At 39.0% G+C, this 19936-nt stretch overlaps 2 protein-coding genes across 4 annotated transcripts in view; one reads left to right on the top strand and one right to left on the bottom strand.

Moving 5' to 3' along the window:
• LOC103699003 (glutamate receptor 3.1-like) overlaps positions 1-19936 on the bottom strand; it is a 65319-nt gene that overhangs the window by 8525 nt on the left and 36858 nt on the right. Inside the window, 7 exon segments of the mRNA XM_039116524.1 lie at positions 1604-2010; positions 2100-2131; positions 14892-14917; positions 14919-15170; positions 15292-16640; positions 16761-17030; positions 17304-17316. Of these exon segments, the coding sequence (XP_038972452.1) occupies positions 1604-2010; positions 2100-2131; positions 14892-14917; positions 14919-15170; positions 15292-16640; positions 16761-17030; positions 17304-17316 (2349 nt within the window).
• On the top strand, positions 8832-12544 carry LOC120104760. Of its 3 annotated transcripts, XM_039116501.1 has the most exons (3): positions 8832-11009; positions 11088-11163; positions 11262-12544. In XM_039116501.1, exon 1 carries the CDS (start codon positions 9071-9073, stop codon positions 10811-10813), a length of 1743 nt encoding a protein of 580 aa, XP_038972429.1. In that variant the 5' UTR covers positions 8832-9070; the 3' UTR covers positions 10814-11009; positions 11088-11163; positions 11262-12544. The 3 variants fall into 3 exon arrangements, with proteins under 3 accessions (XP_038972429.1, XP_038972427.1, XP_038972428.1); XM_039116499.1 differs by having other exon boundaries at positions 11088-12544; XM_039116500.1 differs by having other exon boundaries at positions 8832-11163.

The following is a 19936-nucleotide window of genomic DNA, read 5'->3' as shown; positions in this document are numbered from 1 at the left end:
GAGATTTTAAAAGAGAATCATCAAACAAGATACATAGTAAACCCTAGAGGTACTAAAATGTATAAACATTTGAAGGAGTTACAGGAGGAATAACATGAAGAGGGAGATTGCTCAGTTTGTGCTCAATGCTTTTTGTGTCAATAAGTTAAAGCTAAACATCAGAGGCCAACGGGGGCTGTTATAGCCTCTTGACATTCTAGTGTAGAAATTGGAGCATAGTGATAGGTTACCCAAGACTCTTAGTACAAATAGTGCAGTTGGGTGATCATGGATAGATTGACGAAGTCTATATACACTTTCTACCTATCAGAATTGACCTTAGTCTTAAAAAACTAGAAAGATTGCATATAAAAGAAATTATGAAGCTGCACAAGATTCCTGTAACCATTAAATCAGATAGAGATACCAGATTTATATTGCAATTTTGGAAGAGTTTGCACGAGGCTTTAGGGACTAAGGCGAACCTTAGCACTGCTTTCCACCCACAGACCGATGGTCAATCAGAAAGATGTATTCAAATCTTGGAAGATGTGTTGAGATCTTGTGTCGTTAACTGGAAAAGATCATGGAATAAGCATCTACCTCTAGTAGAATTTGCCTATAACAGTGGTTACTAGGCTAGAATCCAGATAGCACCTTATGAGGTATTATATAGTAGGAAATGTTGATCACCTATCTATTGGGATGATAATAGTGAGAGAATTTGTTAGGACCTGAGCTAGCACAACAAAGAGTGAAAAAGTTCAATTATTCAGAAAGCAACTTCGTGCAGCTCAAAGCAGACAAAAGCTATGTGGAGATGAGATGGAAATTAGACATTCAGATTGGTGATCATATATTTCAGCAAGCATTGACTACCAAGGTAATTGTGAAGTTCAGGATTCAAGGAAAGTTAAGTCCAAGGTTTGTAGGTCCATATGAGGTACTGAAGAGAGTTGGTGGAGTAGCTTAAGGGTTGCTTCTCCACCTATATTAGCTGGTATACATGATGTTTTCCATGTTTCTATGTTGAAGAAGTTTGTGTTGTTTGCCTTTTTTCTGTCTCGTCTCGGCGCACCATAGATCTTGTTGGCAGAGAGAAAGGGTAAGATCCATCGCCTTCTCTTTTGTACTTCTGTGTTTAATGCTATTATTTAATATCAAGCTAGAAGAATATCTGAATTGAGCATAAGAGCGTAAGGCATCCCTCCTTGGTAATCTTGACTATCACTCTCCTGTTATACTTTCTTCTTCTTCAACAAACCATTAGGCATTCACAATTGGTGATTGGTCAGTTTTCTTATATATATTTTATAGAGTAAGATCCATAGCCTATTGTAATCATACACAAATTTTAAGTTGTAAATGCTAGTTGATCCTCAAATATATGTGACCTCTCCAACTCCTGCCCCTCAAGTTTAACCACAGTCACATGTAAAACTTCTAATATAATTAAAGTTTAAGGAAAAGATAAATATAGGAATTTCCTGTTACATGGACAGTTAAAAGAACCATATTATAACCTCTGCAGCTTACACAATTTAAATTTAAATTTAAGTGCAAGACTACAGCAAAAATAAAATTTTAGCATATCTGAATTTTCAAAAAAGCATAAGAGACTTACAAATCCCCAGCCACTTCTGGTAAATTCTGAGCCTACTATTGCAAATCTGCACTGGGTGGATAGAAATGCCTCAACATATGGTCGCTCATCTATCACAGCAGCAACACCACCATTGCTAGGACCAAGTTCAAGGGCTCTAGCATACTGTTCTGGAGTACCAAGAACTTTTAGCCTGGATCTAGAAATGCCAAGCTCCTCAACCAGATAATTTTCAGTGAATGAACCTACTTGAATCCCGATAGGTTCCTCGCTACGTATTAAGCTGTCAATTCCTTTGAGTGGAGATGAGAGTTGTTTCACAGTGAGAATTGAAGTCAGACTAGCTGTGTAGCTAGACTGAATAATTAAAACCACAAAAAGCCAAATTATCAGCACTGCACGCCCTAGAGTACCCACAGTCTTCTCTCCTGAGAAATCAAAAGAAAGAGAAATATGTCAGTCTAAAGAACTTTAATTTGATTAAGAAAGGATTATAAAAAAGATTAAGTTTACTTACTATGGGCAAAAAACAAAGTTGAGAAACTGAACCTGCCAAGAGACAGCATCATACAGAATTAGATTCTACATAATTTTGGAATAGGAAGATTGAGTGGTTTGATCAATACATATTGATATATATTTTAATAAGAATAGATGCAGAAAGAATAGATAAGCAGGGAAAAAAATGCTAATAACAATATCTAGCATAGAAAAGATACACCCTTACAAGGTCGTGCTTCTTACATACAATTTTGTTTCTATTCTTGGCACAATAAGGAACCATATATGAATCATGCTAACAATTAAGCAATGTGGACATAATAAGCATTTTTTTTTTAGACCATGACAATGAAAATTAATGGCTGTAAATCTATCAGCACAATGACATCATTTCAAAAAAGATTCCAATTTATACAATGTTTTTCCCTGAAAATAAGAAAAAATATAGTGTTTCATTCAAAAGAAACTATTCAGTGTTTCAATTGCTGGATCGTACAAGTTTATGCAGGGAAGCACACACCTTGCTAGGCCAATACCAGAACACATCACATGGTTAGTGCTACTCAATATTGACCTAGTGCAAAGCATGAGGTTCTAGCAAAACACAACATGTGTTGGCACCCTGATCTGTCATACTAGCCCGTACTGCCTGATACGGAGTGTACTGTATTGTACTAGGTGGAAACCAGTACAAAACTCAAGTTCAGGCTGGTACAAGTCTCGTACCATCCTATACTGAGACACACCACCTTGTGCCAAGGTGTATTGACCCATACCTCGGCGTACCAACCTGTATTGAGGTGTACCGATCCATATCAAGGCATACCGAGATAAAAAGTGAGAAAAATAATTAGTGAGTTATTTCAGTACGGAGTGCATACCATGCCTTACCTACAGTACTATATCAAACCAATAAGGTACCGAAATGGTATCCGGTATCGAGATTGCGGATCTTAGTTAGCACAGTATGCCCTATACTAGCACTAGCTAGGATGCTACGTGCTAGTAGCACTTAAATCCTTGGTTTTAGTTAATCTCAACAACCCATCTGAAAGAAGCTTTCTTTATGTGAAACTATGGTTGGGGACAGACCCAAGTCATACCAAAGCCTTCAGGTTGGCCTTCCCATTATTAGCTAAGATATGAGTCACCCTAGTTCAAAATTTGGGTTGATCAAGCTCAAGTTCAAAGGACCAAAATAGTTTAGGACACAATGTAGACCAAGCTAGCACAACACAAACCTAGCACAATGCTTTATATAAATTACAATTATTTAATATAAAAGATTTATTAGCATATATGATAAAAGGTTGTATACATTTTACTGTACTTCTCTCTTGTCCTTCTGTTCATCTTGACATGTTACTCCTCTTCCCTCTGAACACTCATATCATATAAGTGTTCCTCATGCCTATTCTATTCTTGCTTGTTAGCTGCTACTACCTGTTAACCACCACTTTGGTCTTCCATGTGTCAACTTCAATGGTTTTAGACCCAACCGACCCTCCAGCCCTCTCCTATTACATCAAGCAAAGTCCAATTCATTTGCTTGAGGCTAGGCTTAACTTGGGTAAGGTGTGACCCTAACATTTCTAAAGAACCCTAACCTTTTTTCCAACCTTAGCTAGAATCCAAGCAAAGATCCATGTGCAGTCCATGCCTATATTACTTGTTTATTTAATTGACTATTATGTATCATAGGAAGAGGCATACAATAGGTGCATAAAAAGGATAAGGTGGAAGTGTGTGGTTTATGATAGATTTTCTAAGATATTTTTTATTCTGAACAAAACAAATATGGCCCCTTAAAGTAGTAGGACTTACAAGTCTGGCAGGCGAAATCTAGTAGGAAATGAGAAAGAAATTAAACCTCAAATACCAACTAGCTTGCTCATAAAAGACAAGGTTAAAAGTCTGTTCTGATCTCAATATGTGGTCAAAATAAGTTATACCATTACTTTTGGCAATTTCAGGGTTTTTGGTCCAAAACTAATTACATGTTTAAAATAACAAAAAAATAATCCTGGAAAGGCTGAATTTAATTCAAGGAAGTTTGGATTACCTAAAAGGGAAAAAATATAAAAAAAAAACAAAATCAAGTTAAGAAGCAATATTCAAGAGCAACATCCATGCAATCCAAGATTATGTAAGACCACTGCTAGGTTTAATGTATTTTTTTTTTGGTACTTGAGACTGTAATAACCCGATTTTTTTAGGGCTCGTGGGCCGACCTAGAGTGGCCAGGCCTAGCCCGACCCCGACTAGCCCAGCCTGTGGGCTGGCCCGAATAGGCCAGGCTCGAACCCGACCAATGCTCAGCACGTGAGGACATCAGGAAAGAAGACCACGGTCGGGAGTCTTCCACCTCCAATCCCGGCGGAGTTAGAGACTCCCCGAGAGCAATTTGAGTTCGTCTAGAACTCTGAGATTTTCCTATTTAATCCTCCTTCCTCCTCTTAGCTTCACCAATGAAGACCGAAATCTAGCCGCCGATTTTGACTTCTAATGTCAAGTTTTTTTTTCCTTGGATTATCGCCGGGAAGAGTCGTTGGATCTTTGCCGAACTAAGGCAGGATCCACGCCACTCCTCTCTTCTTCTTCCGGTCATCTAGCCGTGTTTTCCTTTTGCTTAAGCTGGCAAGTCGTCGGGATTTAATCTAAAACATGGGTGCCCTGTTTTGGGGTCTCTTCCTCCCGTGTTCATCATTGTCGGCTGCTAGATTTGGCTGAGCCTTGCCACCCCTAGGAACCCATGTGAACGTGTGGCCACCGGTTAGGGAGATAGCCAAGTTTCAGGACGAGTTTGATTGGGTCTTTGATGATTTTCTTCTTCCCTTCTTCGCATCGGGCAACTACCGTCGCCAACGGTGTCGTGGCTGACGGGCCGCCCGTGGCCATCGTCGCCAAGGCTGGGCCGACTTGGTGGCCTGCCACGCTCTAATCTAAGAAGAGAGGGAAAGATCGGCTTCCCCTGTTTGAGAAGGAAGAAGAGAGTCTTCTCTCTCTTCTTTCTTTTTGATTGGCTAGAGCGGACCGACCCGGATCGTCGGATACTAGTTGATCAAATTTTTTTAATTTGATATATGTTTCTTGATAAAATTCTTATACTCTAGTTTTTCTCTTTCTGTTTCTTTCTTTTAGTATTTTCTCTCTCTAGCTTCATCCGAGAAAATTTTTGTTAAAGAGACTCAGAGGGTAGCCCAAATTACTACGTGATGGTGGACCATTTAGTAGACCAGTAGAGGATTCTGGGTTGTAGGATACCTCGAATAAATTTTGATATTGATTTGGTTCTGTAGGAGAATAATTTTCTAGGTAAGAGGACGTTGAGCAGAATTCTGCGCACCCTGGTTTATAGATCACAGTGTAGGTAGATAATTAGTCGGTCTGGATTGTTAGCAAAAGGTAAGAATCCTTGTACACTGACCTGTATGATATAAATATTTTTGTACCTATATATGTATGATATACTAATGATCTACGTAAGTAGGAAGCAAGAATAGTTTTATAATGGTTTCCATATTAAATCGTATTTTGATCATGTATGCTTGTGATTGATAGTATGATGGATGCATATGTGAGCATAACTTACACTTGCATAATCGGACTAATAGATGTGGTGCTCTAGACTACCCATGTTATCTTGATCGTTCCATTACAAGCGAGAAAAGTGATCATGGTCAGTCTAAAGCCAAAAATTAGAAGTAATTGATGTGTGGATGTGAACTTGATTGAATAAACAAGAATTTTGGGCTTATCTTGTTATCATCGGTTACCCTGTCACAAGCTATAAATGTGATACTATAGCAAGCCCTGTCACAGGCTGGAAATGTGATACCATAGTAGTCCAATCACAGAAAGGAAATGTGATACTTTTGGTTGCCTCGTCATGAGCTAGAAACGTGACCGGAATTTAGCCCAAAGTCGAAAAGATAATTGATCCAGATCAAGTTAAAAAGAAATGGAATGAAAAACATTGAAAACACTATTGAGGAATTAAGATATCATATGATATAGTACTCTTGAGTGGCTAGATTCCTATTGATATTTGATGTACATATGTATACTATTTATTCAAGTATTATAGATAATCGGTTTGTGATTTCATGATGTGTGTGACGATTTCTTGCTATTTTCAAACTTATATTATTGTGTTGGCATGGATGTGTGAAAATTGTTACTGGGCTGTAAAACTCACATCACCTTTTTTTTTTCTTTCAGAGTTGCAGGTCTATTGGTACTTGGCTATAGTTGGGATCACGGATGAAAGGATGAGTAGATAGATCATCACTGATACTAGTTGGATGCTCAAATTTTGTAATTAGATCAACTTTATTGTTTGGTATAAATTGAGATCATTGTTGATTACGAATATTGAGGTTGTATTAAATTTTCAGGCCTAGCATATTCTTTAGGGCTTTGTCCTAGGGAGTGTGCAGCTGTGTCGCATGCCCGGACCCGACTGTTGGGTTTAGGGAGTGACAGAGACAATATAGTCACCAATCACACGCTATATGCACTGTGTTTGCTTGTTCATTCAGCTTGAACTTAACATATGCCAAGTCTCAGGGTCACATGGATGCGTGATATTGTAAAACTGGTTTTGCTGAATTGATGGTCCCTCATGGTCTTTTGACAATTGTAGATTCCCACCTATCTACACATAATTTTCACAATTTTAATGCTTTTACCAATTTACATAGGAATAAACAATTTTAGAGTTGTCTTATAAATCTGTTAACTAACCAATAGATTGCAAAAAACTTAAGCTAATAAGGAATAGGTCAACAACGTATATCAAGCTTAACACCCCTCCCCCAATGTGTGGCACAAATTACACATGTGGAGACTAGAATGGGGCAATATAGCTAGGTTAATTAAATAAAATAACAAGCATGGAGGAGATTCAAACTCATGTTCTCAAACAAACATATGCTCTAATGCCATGTTAATTAATGTCAAGTGAAGAAAAGACCCAAGATAACAAACAATTGAGCTAAAGAAAAATTGCCTCAAGGGGATTTGAATCCATGATCTTCAACTCTGTTACCATGATGTGATCTTAAGTAACCACTAGTATCCAAAAGCTTAAGCTAACAAGGAAGAGGTCATCAATATACATCAAGATGGGCAAAACGTTTGTTTGTTTAACTGTGTTCAACCCATTTTCATTCAATCTAGGCCTCAACATCATAAATGAAGCAAGTTTGACTCCTATTTTACTGACATGCTACTACCTAAGCTCCAAAGGTACTCATGCATATAAATGACAGGTCAATGTCTGCGATCTTAATGGTATTGTGCATTTTGAGAACTTTATTTCATCTTAAGAGCAATGTACTAGTGTTGAGTGCCTTTTCCACAAAATGCCAATTCACAGAGACAGGGAGCTTAAAATATATGAAGCAGACATCAGAATTACCCATGAGTCAGAAGAAGAACAATCCAATTGCATTAAAATACCAGAAATATACAACGTGATTACTTTTTTACAAAGTTAGGGCTTTCACATGTTTGTGTTAATTTGAAGAGAACATTGGCATGATGTGATAATGCCATAAATGGCTTAGTAGATATGATGGTACAAAGCCTCTTCAATGTAATTCACATATGGCACAATGTACTTTTAGGAGCAAGTGCTGATGAGATTTAAATCTAAAAATCATCAATTAGAAATCATAGCACATTACCCATGATTATGATACATTATAACCCTTAACATATAACATGCATATCGTACATAAGCATATGTTGTTTATTTATAGATATAGCACTATTATTCCAATACCAGGACTTGTGCAACTATAAGAGAGCTCTTCCAACCTGACTTAATTATACTCATTGCCATAATCTAGATGATCCAATTGGTGAGAGAAGGAAATTCGTTCAATTAACTTAACTCCAAGGTCTGCTGAACCGACCTGAACCGGTCGGTTCAGCCCGAACCGGACCGGTACCGACTGGAACCGGTCCGGTTCCAGTGTGGAAATCGGTTCCGACCCAATATGGGTCGGAACCGATGGTTTCGATCACGTACCGGTGCGAACCGAGGCGGTTCGCACCGGTACATGCCCATACCGGTGCGAACCGCTCGGTTCGCACCGGTACGTGATCGAACCGATGCGAACCGAGCCGGTTCGCACCGGTTCGGTGCTGGCAATGAGGTGCCAGCGCTGTGGCACTATGATAGTGCCACAGCACTGGTTCAAAGTGCCTCTGAGGCACTTTGAAAGTGCCACACTGTGGCACTTTCAAAGTGCCACAGTGTGGCACTTTCAGGCACTTTGAAAGTGCCACACCGTTTTGTGCGGCACTTTGAGTTTTCAAAGTGCCGTTTTGTGCGGCACTTTGAAAACTCGAGGTTTAAATTGCTGTTTAGAACGGTAATGCGGCCGAAAGTGCCGCTTTGTGCGGCACTTCGCGCGGCACTTCGAAAGTGCCGCGCTGTGGCTCACAGTGGCACTTTTCAAAGTGCCACAGTGACCCAACGGTTGGCTATAAAAGCCAACCGAATGCTGAAGGCTGAAGCCACAAGTGCATGAGCTTAAGAGTTAAGACTAAGTGAAGGAAAGGCAAAGAGAAAGGAGGAGGAAAAGAAGAGAAAGGAAAAGACAAAGGCATGAAAAAAAATTAGAAAGGTCGGAGAGCATCGTTTTTCTTGAAGGAAAATCCAGCAAAAACAAAATAAGGTAAAATTCTCCTACATTGTTTTTTTAATATTTCATTTAAATTGCTTAAAAAAATTAAGTCAAAAATTGCCAAAAATTAGGAAATGATTCAATGATTCCATTTCGTTTTGAAATTTTTATATGTTGTTGATATATAATTTAATTTAATTGCCAAAAATTAGGAAATGATTCAATGATTCAATGACATTAACTGTTTTTTTACAGAATTTATATAATTTATAATTTAATTAATAAATTTAAAAATTAATTTTTAATTACAAAAAAATAAAAATTGAAAAAAATTAATGTGGTCGTAGGAATGGAGCCATCAAGGAGAGGGCAACCCCAAGAGCGTAATATTGGCTGGGAGCATGGGAAGATGCTCGGTGAACGTCACCAGTTTCAGTGCAATTATTGCCACAAGTGCTTCAAAGGAGGAGGAGTAACCAGATTAAAGCAGCACTTAGCCGGTAATTCTCGTGAGATATCTGCATGCTCGGAGTGCCCACCGACGACCCGTCAGCTGATGAGGAAAAACCTCGCTGAGATCAAAGCAGCCAAGGAGAGGGCTGCCAAGCAGAAAGCGGAGGTGGAACGCCAAGCTGCAGAAGCACCTTCCTATCACTTGATGGAGTCACAGGAGGCCGAGGGTCCAGATGAGGAGGAGGCACAGATCCAGGCTGCCATGCGGGCGAGTCTGGATGATCGATGGCAGCAGGAGGAGGTGGCGAGGCATCGGGCTCGATTTGGGCCCTCGTTTTTTGAGTCGGGCGCCGGTTCTGGTGGAAGCAGACAAGATCCAGAGTTTCAAAGGACAACATCAGTCAGGGAGGGCGAGGGCAGAGGACGTAGCCGGATTGCATCTATCCTGGGTGGTTTTGGTAGCCGAAAGAAGTCTTTCGGAGGGATTCCACCAGGTGCGTCAATCCATGATGTAGATCCGCATGCCTTCCCCAGAAGAGATTCGAAGCAGCAAAGAGTAGACACAATGTGGAAGAAGGAGAAGAAGAAGGATATGTGGCGAGCTATTGGATCCTGGTTCCACTTCAGCCACATTCCAGCAAATACTGCAGACAATACATACTACAAGTCTGCCATTTCTGCCATACAGACTGCCGGTCCCGGTATTGATCCTCCAGGTCCGAGGGACATCTACGGTGAGCTTCTTGACAACAATAAGGAAGAGCTAGAGAATTGGATTGGTTCATATAAAAGCAAGTGGCCCACATATGGGCTCACTCTGATGTGTGATGGTTGGACCGGTCCGACAAAGCGGGCCATCATCAACTTTCTGACATACTGTGATACGAAGACCTTCTTCCACAAGTCAGTTGATGCTTCGGATAAGGTACACAACGCCTCATACATCCTCAGACTTATGGAGGAGGTGATTGATCAGATTGGAGAGGAGAATATCGTGCAGGTCGTCACTGATAACGGACCGCAATATAAGTTGGCCGGGCAGGTCTTGATGGAGCGGCGACCACAAATTTTCTGGACCCCATGTGCTGCACATTGCATCGACCTCATCCTGATGGATATTGGAAAGATCCGTAGGGTGCAACATACGGTGGAGATAGCCCAACGCATCACCAGGTATATTTATAGCCATACTTGGGTTCTTTCATTAATGAGAAGGTATGCAGGGGGAGAAATTCTTAGACCAGGAGTCACACGGTTTGCTACGAATTACATTGCACTTGATAGCCTTATCGAGAAGAAAGGAGCCCTACGTCAGATGTTTGTTAGTCCCGAGTGGCAGGAAAGTAGATATGCCCAGGCCGGCACTGAAGGAAGCAGGATGGAAGACTTGGTAAGCAGGCAGTCATTCTGGCAGCGGGCCAATGCGATAGTCAAGGCTATCAAACCATTATATGAAGTGCTGCGGGCCATGGATAGCGAGAGGTATCCCCAGATGGGCTTTTTGTATCACATGATGGAGAAGGCAAAGGCTCAGATCATGGAGGCAGATGTAGCCCATGCCCAGGAGTACATCGACATCATTGAGCGGCGGTGGGGAGCCCAAATGGGTAGAGATTTGCATCTAGCAGGTAAGCGATAATATTGATAATTATACTGATTGATATATTTGTATAGTTATACTAAGATGGTGTCATCTATGTGCAGCATACTATCTGAATCCCCGGTTTCAGTACGAGAGTGGAATTGGTATGGATGATGAACTTCTTCATGCTTTGCGTAATGTTATTTATAAGATGGAGCCTGATCCAGAAGTCGCCGCGTTATGTATAGAAGAGGTAACTATGATTTAGTAACATATGTAAATATATCAGATCTTATATTATTGACATACTACAACAAGCTTCTTTCCACAGACCAAATTATTTAGAGAGGGTAGCCACAGCTTTGGACAACGACCAGCTGTCGTGAGCAAGACAACTATGAATCCAGGTACAATACAAATCTGCAAGACATTTTTGCATCTGAATTATCTTCAACTATGAGGCCATCATATATATAAAATGTAATTATCTTCAATATTTTTGCAGCTGAATGGTGGATTCATTTTGGCGGATCCGCAAAAAATCTTAAGCGGATAGCTATCCGGATTCTCTCCCAAACGGTCTCCTCGACTGGCTGTGAGCGCAACTGGTCCACCTTCGGCCTCATCCACAGCAAACAAAGGAACCGTTTGACACAAAAGCGCCTCAACGACTTAGTTTATGTGCACTACAATCTACGGTTGAGGCTAAAATGCATTCAAGAGGAAGTGGAGCTCAAGTATGCAGATCCCATCTATAGAACTTTTACAGATGATGATGATAATCCTATGCTCGACTGGCTTGCGGCCCAGCAGCAGGAGCCCGAGCTTGATGAGCCGGGATCACCTCCACGACCAGCCAGTATCATAGCCACCGAGGCTATGGTCGATCCACAGCAATGGGCTGAGCGCAACATTCCACGCACTCCTACAGCTGATATGACGTGGCTAGAGGGGAGCCAGTCACCGCATGACTGGTCCGATGCTCCGGTTCAGAGAGATGATCCTCTCATGCGAGGACGAGGACGAGGACGCTCTACTACCCAGTCGACTCGATCAAGAGGGCGTCAATCCCAACAAACAAGAAAAGGAAAGGAAAGGGCCCCAATGGAGAGTGTCGAGGAGGAGACTTGGACCAGCAGCGATGAAGATTCTGGTGGTGATGGATCTACTAGCCATGGAGGAAGTGGAGGACAGTATGGTACTAGTTATGAGACACAGCCGGAGGGAGGTTTTCGATACACCGGTGAGTCTCAGTTTACACATGCTACACAAGATACGGACCACGGTAGGCCGTCTGATATAGGCCGGTCAGATACCATTGCATATCGAAGAAGAGCTCCTCGAGGTCGTTCAAGAGGCCAGGATGCCGCTGCAGATGACCTTCCATATGGAGTCGAATCCATTGATGTATCAAGTTCCGAGTCTTCCTATTATCCGCGGCCTCAGCCAGCCTATGGATATGGTGCATCAGAGTCATCTTCCGGTAGCTACTATCCTGCGCAGCCCGGAGGATCTTACGGATCGGATTTTAGTGCCGGCATATTCGGATGGGCCCCTTATCAAGACACCTCTCAGAGCCAGAGCTTCAGCGAGAGATCCGAGAGTTCTTATGATCCAACGCGCATTCCTCGAGGATTGAGCATACAAGACTACAATGCTGCTTGGTTAGAGGGATGGGTTGATCTGCCTCCATATTATGCTGATGATCCAGATATTGACGAGAAGCATCGCCATTCGACCCGATTTTAGATATTCGAGAGTGATTTAAACGTATGTAATTGATTGCATCTTAATTTGAAAATTTTTTATGTTCTTCATCTCATTATTTGAATCATTTGGAAGTAAAAACATCCAAAAAAACTCCAAAAAAAAAAAAAAAAGACGATGGGTCGCTAAATGTACCCTATCGGTACGGCCTCGGTTCGGCTCGGTTCGGCAACGGTACCATACCGATACCGGAGCCGACCGGTACGTCGGTACCATCGGTACCGCGAACCTTGCTTAACTCAAACTTCTCGAAGAAAAAAATAGAAAATAATAGGAATTTCAAAAGTAGAGTTTTAATTGCTTTTTACATTCATTAATTGAATAAAAAATTGATTACGACATCTCTTATTTATACTAGTAAGGTTTCAGTCTCTAGATCCAGTTTGGATTCGTCTTCTAGTTAAAAGAGGCCAATTTTTTTCTAAAATATTGACTAGTACGAAATTCACCGCTAAGACTAACATCTTCCTAGAATTACATCTTGACTTTTACATTAACTTTGCCCGCTGCCTTGTTGCCTAATTCCTCCTAAATTAGAAAATACATCCAGTTAAAATCATACCCTAAGTTTTACCTTAAAAACCACCACTTTAGGCCTATATGTTGTCGTCACCCCACGTCAATGAGGCATGATGAATCCCTTGGGGTCATTACACACTTGTAGATATCAAAAAGTTAAAAATAAAAATAGGTTCACTGCAGCTTCACCGCAGACTTGCTCGTAAACCCTATCTAGACCTTATCTGAAGTGGCCAAATTGGGTGATGGTGGCTCCAATGATCTTCAAGGATCACCAAAGTAATTGAAATTTAGCAAACCACTTCTAAGTTGACAAAGTATTCCAACTTAAATAGCTAACTCACCTAAATAAATTGAGCTCGTAATTATTACAAAAATTTATTTATCAAAATTTATCAAATATATCAGGAAGTAACTTTCTAGACAAATTGTTATCAACTAAGAAGTCTAAATGACAAAAATTGATTAATACCCAATTATAGCAACTTTGACTAAACCTAGACATCTGATAAGAGAGAATTTATAGCTTACGACATACAACTTGGATTTGAACTCCTAATATATAATTAAGAAACATAGCACGATTTGCGGCTCCATCCAATGTACTACTTAAAATTCATCTCATCTACATAAAAACAGACGATGCTTAATTGTTTAGCTTCAGGTTATATAACTTCTTCAATCTTCAAAACTTTCATTTCCTTGCCTCCTATTTTGCTCAACCTTAATCTTTACCATTAACCAAATCCTAAATGCTCCTTAGTAGAACAATTCACACGGGCTTTTAGAATCTTTTGCTTATAAAAAACGAACTAAATTTGCACCAGTACCAAAAGTTAAAATTTCACCTTTTTCAGGAAAAAAAATCAACAGGGAATCATCTGATGGATTTGTGTTAATATATATTTGTTTCTCCAAAAATTTTACATAACTTAATGCTTGTTCAAAACTACTCTTGTCCCTCTCCATTTCTTTCACCATCCATCCAGTATTTCGGATTGTTTGCAACCACTAAGATGTATATCTGCATCAATAAGCTAGGTCTATCACAATCTTAATCACCTATTTAACTTTATCACAGGAACTAGCATTGCATGTTGAAGACAAAGGCTATAGGCTATAGCTGATAGAAAGATTATGAGCAGAGCACAAGTCAACTTCCTACATGATATGAGATATAATGTTATCATATAACTGTCAGTTGGCCTTATAAAATTATTTTAAAATTATTTTGGAAAAATAATTGATTTATCTTATCTAGTACATGACAAAAATTAAGGGCCAATGGATATATATTGATGACAGAGTAAGACCCGTCTTAGTTGTTGATAAGGGATATATCTAGGTGAGTGGATGTCTCCGGTGGCTGAGTCAATCTTGATTGTGCTTATTGTTATGCGGTGCCTATTCCTTAATTGGAAGGACTTTGTCGTCCTAAACCCCATATACACCCAAGGTAGCCAAATTCTAGCAATGATCCATTAACTCCAACCATCAAAAGAATCTGGCATTGATTGGAGGTGGGGCTATTTGATTGTGGTAGAGATGCGAAGCTATCAGATCGTGGGTAAACTTGTAATCTTGGGATCTAATTTATTAGCACTAAGAGGTAGTCCTAGACTTTGTTTTTACAAGTTGTCAAATATATTTTGCTGAAATACCACAGTTCTATCCTATTAAATATATACATTTCCCTTTATATTTTGCCCACAATAAAAACTTTAAAATTTTTGGAAATAACTAAAAGGCTGATTAGAAGATGTAATTACTTAATATATCATGTGCTGTCTAAGAAGATGCAGATTGCATACTGGAATCTGAACATCGATGCATTTTTTATAAAACTTACCAGAAGACTGTGGCTACTTGTTTTTTTTGGAGGACCACGGAACTGATCATTGATCCTATGCTCAAGAATCCAAACCACTGCTCCTACAACAAGAAAGAATAGCCCTGTGACACACCACAATTTCACAGTAAATGGCTGCAAGAAAGCCCAAGCATCTGAATGATGTTTTTTAACAGGGGCCAGTATGACAAGCCCAGACTCAATATATGGCTGTGTGAAATCAACAATCTTTGTCCGATTTGTAACAATGGCAATGTCACCAACTGCAGCATCAAAGTCCTGAAACATATAGAGGAACAGAATTAGGACAAAGTATATTGCTTTTGACAAGCATAGCTTTGTACTCTTATACATTCTTGTGATTCCAAAGAAAAAAAGTTACAGAAAAAATTATACTCACTCCTGATGCAACTAATTCCACAAGCTTGTTATAACTCGGGTTCTCGAGGCCATCCCCAAAAGGTATGAAATTATAAGAAACAGGATATGGCAGCAAATTTATGGCAGCAACAAAGACATCTATGCAATAGCCCTTAATTGTGTCAGTGCCTCGCATTTCCGAGACAAATTCCTGGTAACTAGCTCTTTTGGGAACTCCAATTTTCAATTGTCTCCCATTATTAGGAAAAACCCATCCACGAGGCTTTGTTGTTGCTTCTCCAGGCCAAATGACACCGTAGAGTTGCTGGTTTGCACTGGAACGATTTGGTGGCTTCATATATAGTGTTTCAGGAGACATCACCGATAACCCGGAGTAGTTTGACCAGTACCCTATTCTCCTTAATCCACTTCCTATCACATTAATGATATCGTATGCAGGGTGAACGAGGTTCCCATCAGAATCAAACTGAATGGGGCCAGTAATGCCAACAAAATTTGTTTTATGAATTTTATCTAGCAGAAGATTTCCCATATCAAACATGCTCATTGCTTCAAGATGTAAAGTCCCTCCCTCAGCACCAAGCAACTTTGAATAATTAGAAAATGAAATCACTCCACCATCATTAAAAAAAGCATCCAATGCATGAGCAACTGTCCATATGGTATCATACGCATACAAACCATAAGAATTAAGCTGAAAATTTTCACCAGCCTCTTTCTTTCTCAACTTGCTCCACTTAGAAACTAAAGCACTCTTATTTTTCGAATCTGCCGTATGTTGACGCAATGCAAGAACTCCCTGCATCGTCTCCATTCTTTCTGTAGAAAAATTCATTGAAGAATCCAACAGTGCGGAAAGCCAATCTGTTGCAATCCAAACATAACCATCCGACATCATTCTAAGATATTTTGCCACAGAGAAAACCATGAGTCCTATGACTGGATTTGCATGTACAACAATAATCCGAGGTGCCCTTAGCGCCACCCTGACCAACAAATCCATTACATCATTTCTAGTGGCATCAGATCGTAATGCAGCTTTGTAAGATATCCTACAGCGCCTCTCTTCCAGTTTATCACCTAAGGCGGCTACCCCATTTCTACCATAATCATCATCTACGAAGATAGCAATTACCCGCTTCCACCGGTAATAATCAACTAATTCTGCTATAGCAGCCATTTGAAACAGATCACTCTCTGTGGTCCGAACGAAGAAGGGATACTCGAGTGATGAAAGTGTGGGGTCCGTCGCAGCAAAGGACAATAGTGGGACTTGGAGCTCATTTGCAACATATGAAATAACATGAGCAAGCACAGAAGACTGGGGACCAACAACTGCAACGATCTCTTTCTCCATGAACTGTAACGCTGCCATTGGCAACAGAAGTTTGGTTGTTTTACTAAAATTGCTCGCAGTACTAATGTATTAAGAAAGTAAGCTGATTGGTTTATAATTTATAGGCAGATAGAAGATCTGCGATGCGGTACCTTCAACCATGCCAAGGAAACCATTACAACTGGAGTCCTCCATATCAATGACCAGTTTCGTGCCTTGGAGAACTCCTGGATCAGAGTTGACATCATCCACCGCAGAATCAATTGCGACCTTGGCAACTCTTCCAATTGTCGAGTTGAATGTGAATAGAGCTCCAATGTTCACAACCGCAGGTCTCGAAGAGATATTCCTACCCACCCCACTTGAAAACAGATAAAAATAGAGAGCCAAAAATAGAAGCAATACCACCTTCATGGTGCAGGCTTATACAAGAAAAACCGTATTTGTTCCCTGTTTCACAATTGGAACACTGCCCACAGCACAAAATAAAGAAAGAAACAGAGAGTACTCAAATTCTAGAACATCATGGAAATGAAACCAACTAAAAAACATGAGATATAAACTTACTCAAGAACATAAAGCTACATGCTATAGCAAACAAATAAAGTAGTAAGAAACACCAGCCAGAATAAAAATCCAAGAACCAATCTTTTATATCGAGAGAAGAAGATTTAATACTGATCAATAACACAAACCTCTAGGAACTAACTGCATCATGGTTTAAAATCCAAAACTCTTATGGTGAACAGGAATTACCCATCAGAGCACCATGAGACACAAGTAAAAGCAATTAAAAAAAAAAAAGGACATGTAGTGAACAAACCTAAATTTGTTGATTTTTAAAAGAACAAGAGGAAGCGCCAGCAGGGAGGAAGAGGAAACAAAAATTACTACCAACAAGGAAATTAACTAGAGTCAGCAAGAGGAGCGATTCAGCTCACATACCTGAAGGTGAAAGGAAAGAAAAAGTAGAATGCACTGCATGAAATGGAGGCTAATTTACATGCCCTCAGGCATCAAACACATGAACCTTGAGGAGATTAATGGTGAAAGGGACAGAGAACCAACCCCTGGACCATAGGAGGAGAAAAGTGAAGGATCAAAAAAAAGAAAAATGAAGAAGAAAGTTAAAAAAAGTACTTGGCCTGCTGACTGCACTCACATTTTGCTTTGAAAGAAAATACCTGCGCTGCATAATTAAATCCTATCGGAGCACAAATATAATGATTGAGTATATGTGGTTCAGCTTGGACTTGGAGGTGCAGAGGGTGAGATTGCTGACGGTCGCATTTAAGTTCCCTATAGTGACAGATAGTGATGGATCTACCTGAAATTAGCTGTGTCGCCTACATCAAGAACTAGATTTTCTCTGGAGTGGAAAACATAACACGTGGCTAATATGTTGCGAGTCTTTGGAATAGAATTCGCGCGTCAGTGGAAAAGGTTGTATGCTGTTCGCTGCAAAAGACAGCAAGACATGATGGGTGCTGAATCCAGTCTTGGATTTTGGATTAGTTGAATGAAGAATGAGACAGAGGATTGCCAGCCGACACTTGCTCCGAAACAAACGATCTGGTATGTGAAGGGTCTCGGATTACAGATTACGAACCTAAAAAGTTAGATTCTTGTCTGTAATAGGACGTGAGGGCACCAATTTATCGACACCTACTTTTTTCAGCCAGATATGAGTACTCCTATACGTTAGATAAATAATTAAATTTAATTGTTATTCCATGAAAAGATAGAAACAGGATAAATATATTTTTGACAATTAAAATTGTATTTTAGATTTATAAATGAAAAAATAAACTAGAAGATCCCAATGATCTTACGCTACCTCTCACAACTAGAGTGCATATATTTCAAGAATATTGTGAGAACAATCATATGTTACCACATGCAAAGGCTAGTTAAAATACTAGATCTTAGCATGTAAATTATATAAAATGAAATATATAGTAAATGGTTGTGATGTAACATTACGGGAGTGGGATTCTTGCACTAGAGAGGTAACACGAAAAGCTTGATATTGAATCGAGGCATTGCAAGTATAATGTATAACAATAATAACTTTCCTTCAGGAAAAAAAAAAAAAAGTATTCTAATGTACAAGTCTTCTGTGTATAAAACCTTAAAACCTCTCTCCCCCTATAAAGAAATTGTTTTCATATTCCGAATCTATGATATCTACGGTCTGCTGAAACCGACGGTGAGAGCCAAAACCAGCCCTAAATAGCTTAGAATCGGTCCAAACAAGCCAGTTTCGTGCGGAACCGATTCTCCCTACCTTCTTCTCTTTCACGTGGTGGAAAGGTCCTAAGCCTTTTCAAGCCTTTCTTCACCATTTCTTTCAAACCCCCCTTGGGCCAAAACACACGTTGATTTTGACGATTCAAAGAGAATTCAATCACAAACAAAGTATGCTTCTCCGCCCCTAGTTCATTTCCTCTTTTTTTTCAACACCGAAAAATTTTGGGAGTTTGGCATGATTTCATGATATGTTTTAAATTTCTACACAATCCCACTATTTTTTTAATTTTTAGATTATATAATTTTAAATTAAAAATATATTTTGAATCAAAAATTTAAAAAAATAAAATAAAATTTGGAAAATGACTATAAAATTAGAAGCTTATATATGGTCATTCAAGCTACCTTCTAGCTAAATTTAATATCCATTATTTAAATTTTGATACGATCATATACATAGTAGTCTAGATCTAAATTTAAAAAGAATTAAGAAATAAATAGCATTTAATGCATACCCATAGGCTTAAAAATATATATATATATAGCATCTATGGTAGGTTTCTATATGAAACTAAGCTCAAATTAATTTTTAAAGTATTTGTATTAAAAAATTATTTTTAAATTTAAAAAATAATTAAAAATATATACTTAATTCAAAAAATATGAAAAAGTTAGTAGTATGTATTATATATTTCAAAAGTATTTTTTGAAATAAAAAATATTTTTTTTGAATTTATAATATTTTAATATATTTTTAAATTTAAAAATATTAAAATTATATAAATAAATCAAAAATATGAAAAATTTATACTATGTACTAGATAAGTCAAATGTTAAATTTTCTAAAGTAAAAAAATTTTATCGTAACAAAATTTTACTATTTTTAAATAATTATAAAGTGACATGCTTGATAAATCTGCTAGAATGGAACCATTGAGAAAAAAAGGACCCATCGAGGAAAGCACTGGTTCGAATCATGGGCAAATATACTTGGGTCGGTACCACTGGAGGTACAACTGGTGCAACACAGATTTCAAAGAAAAAGAGTAGTCAAGTTGAAGTCGTATATAGCTGGTGG

This window comes from Phoenix dactylifera, unplaced genomic scaffold (genome assembly GCF_009389715.1).
Source record: "Phoenix dactylifera cultivar Barhee BC4 unplaced genomic scaffold, palm_55x_up_171113_PBpolish2nd_filt_p 000097F, whole genome shotgun sequence".
In the NCBI taxonomy this organism is placed as follows: Eukaryota; Viridiplantae; Streptophyta; class Magnoliopsida; order Arecales; family Arecaceae; genus Phoenix; species Phoenix dactylifera.
Note: the sequence above shows the minus strand (reverse complement) of the source record. Positions and strands in the feature narration are given on the sequence as shown.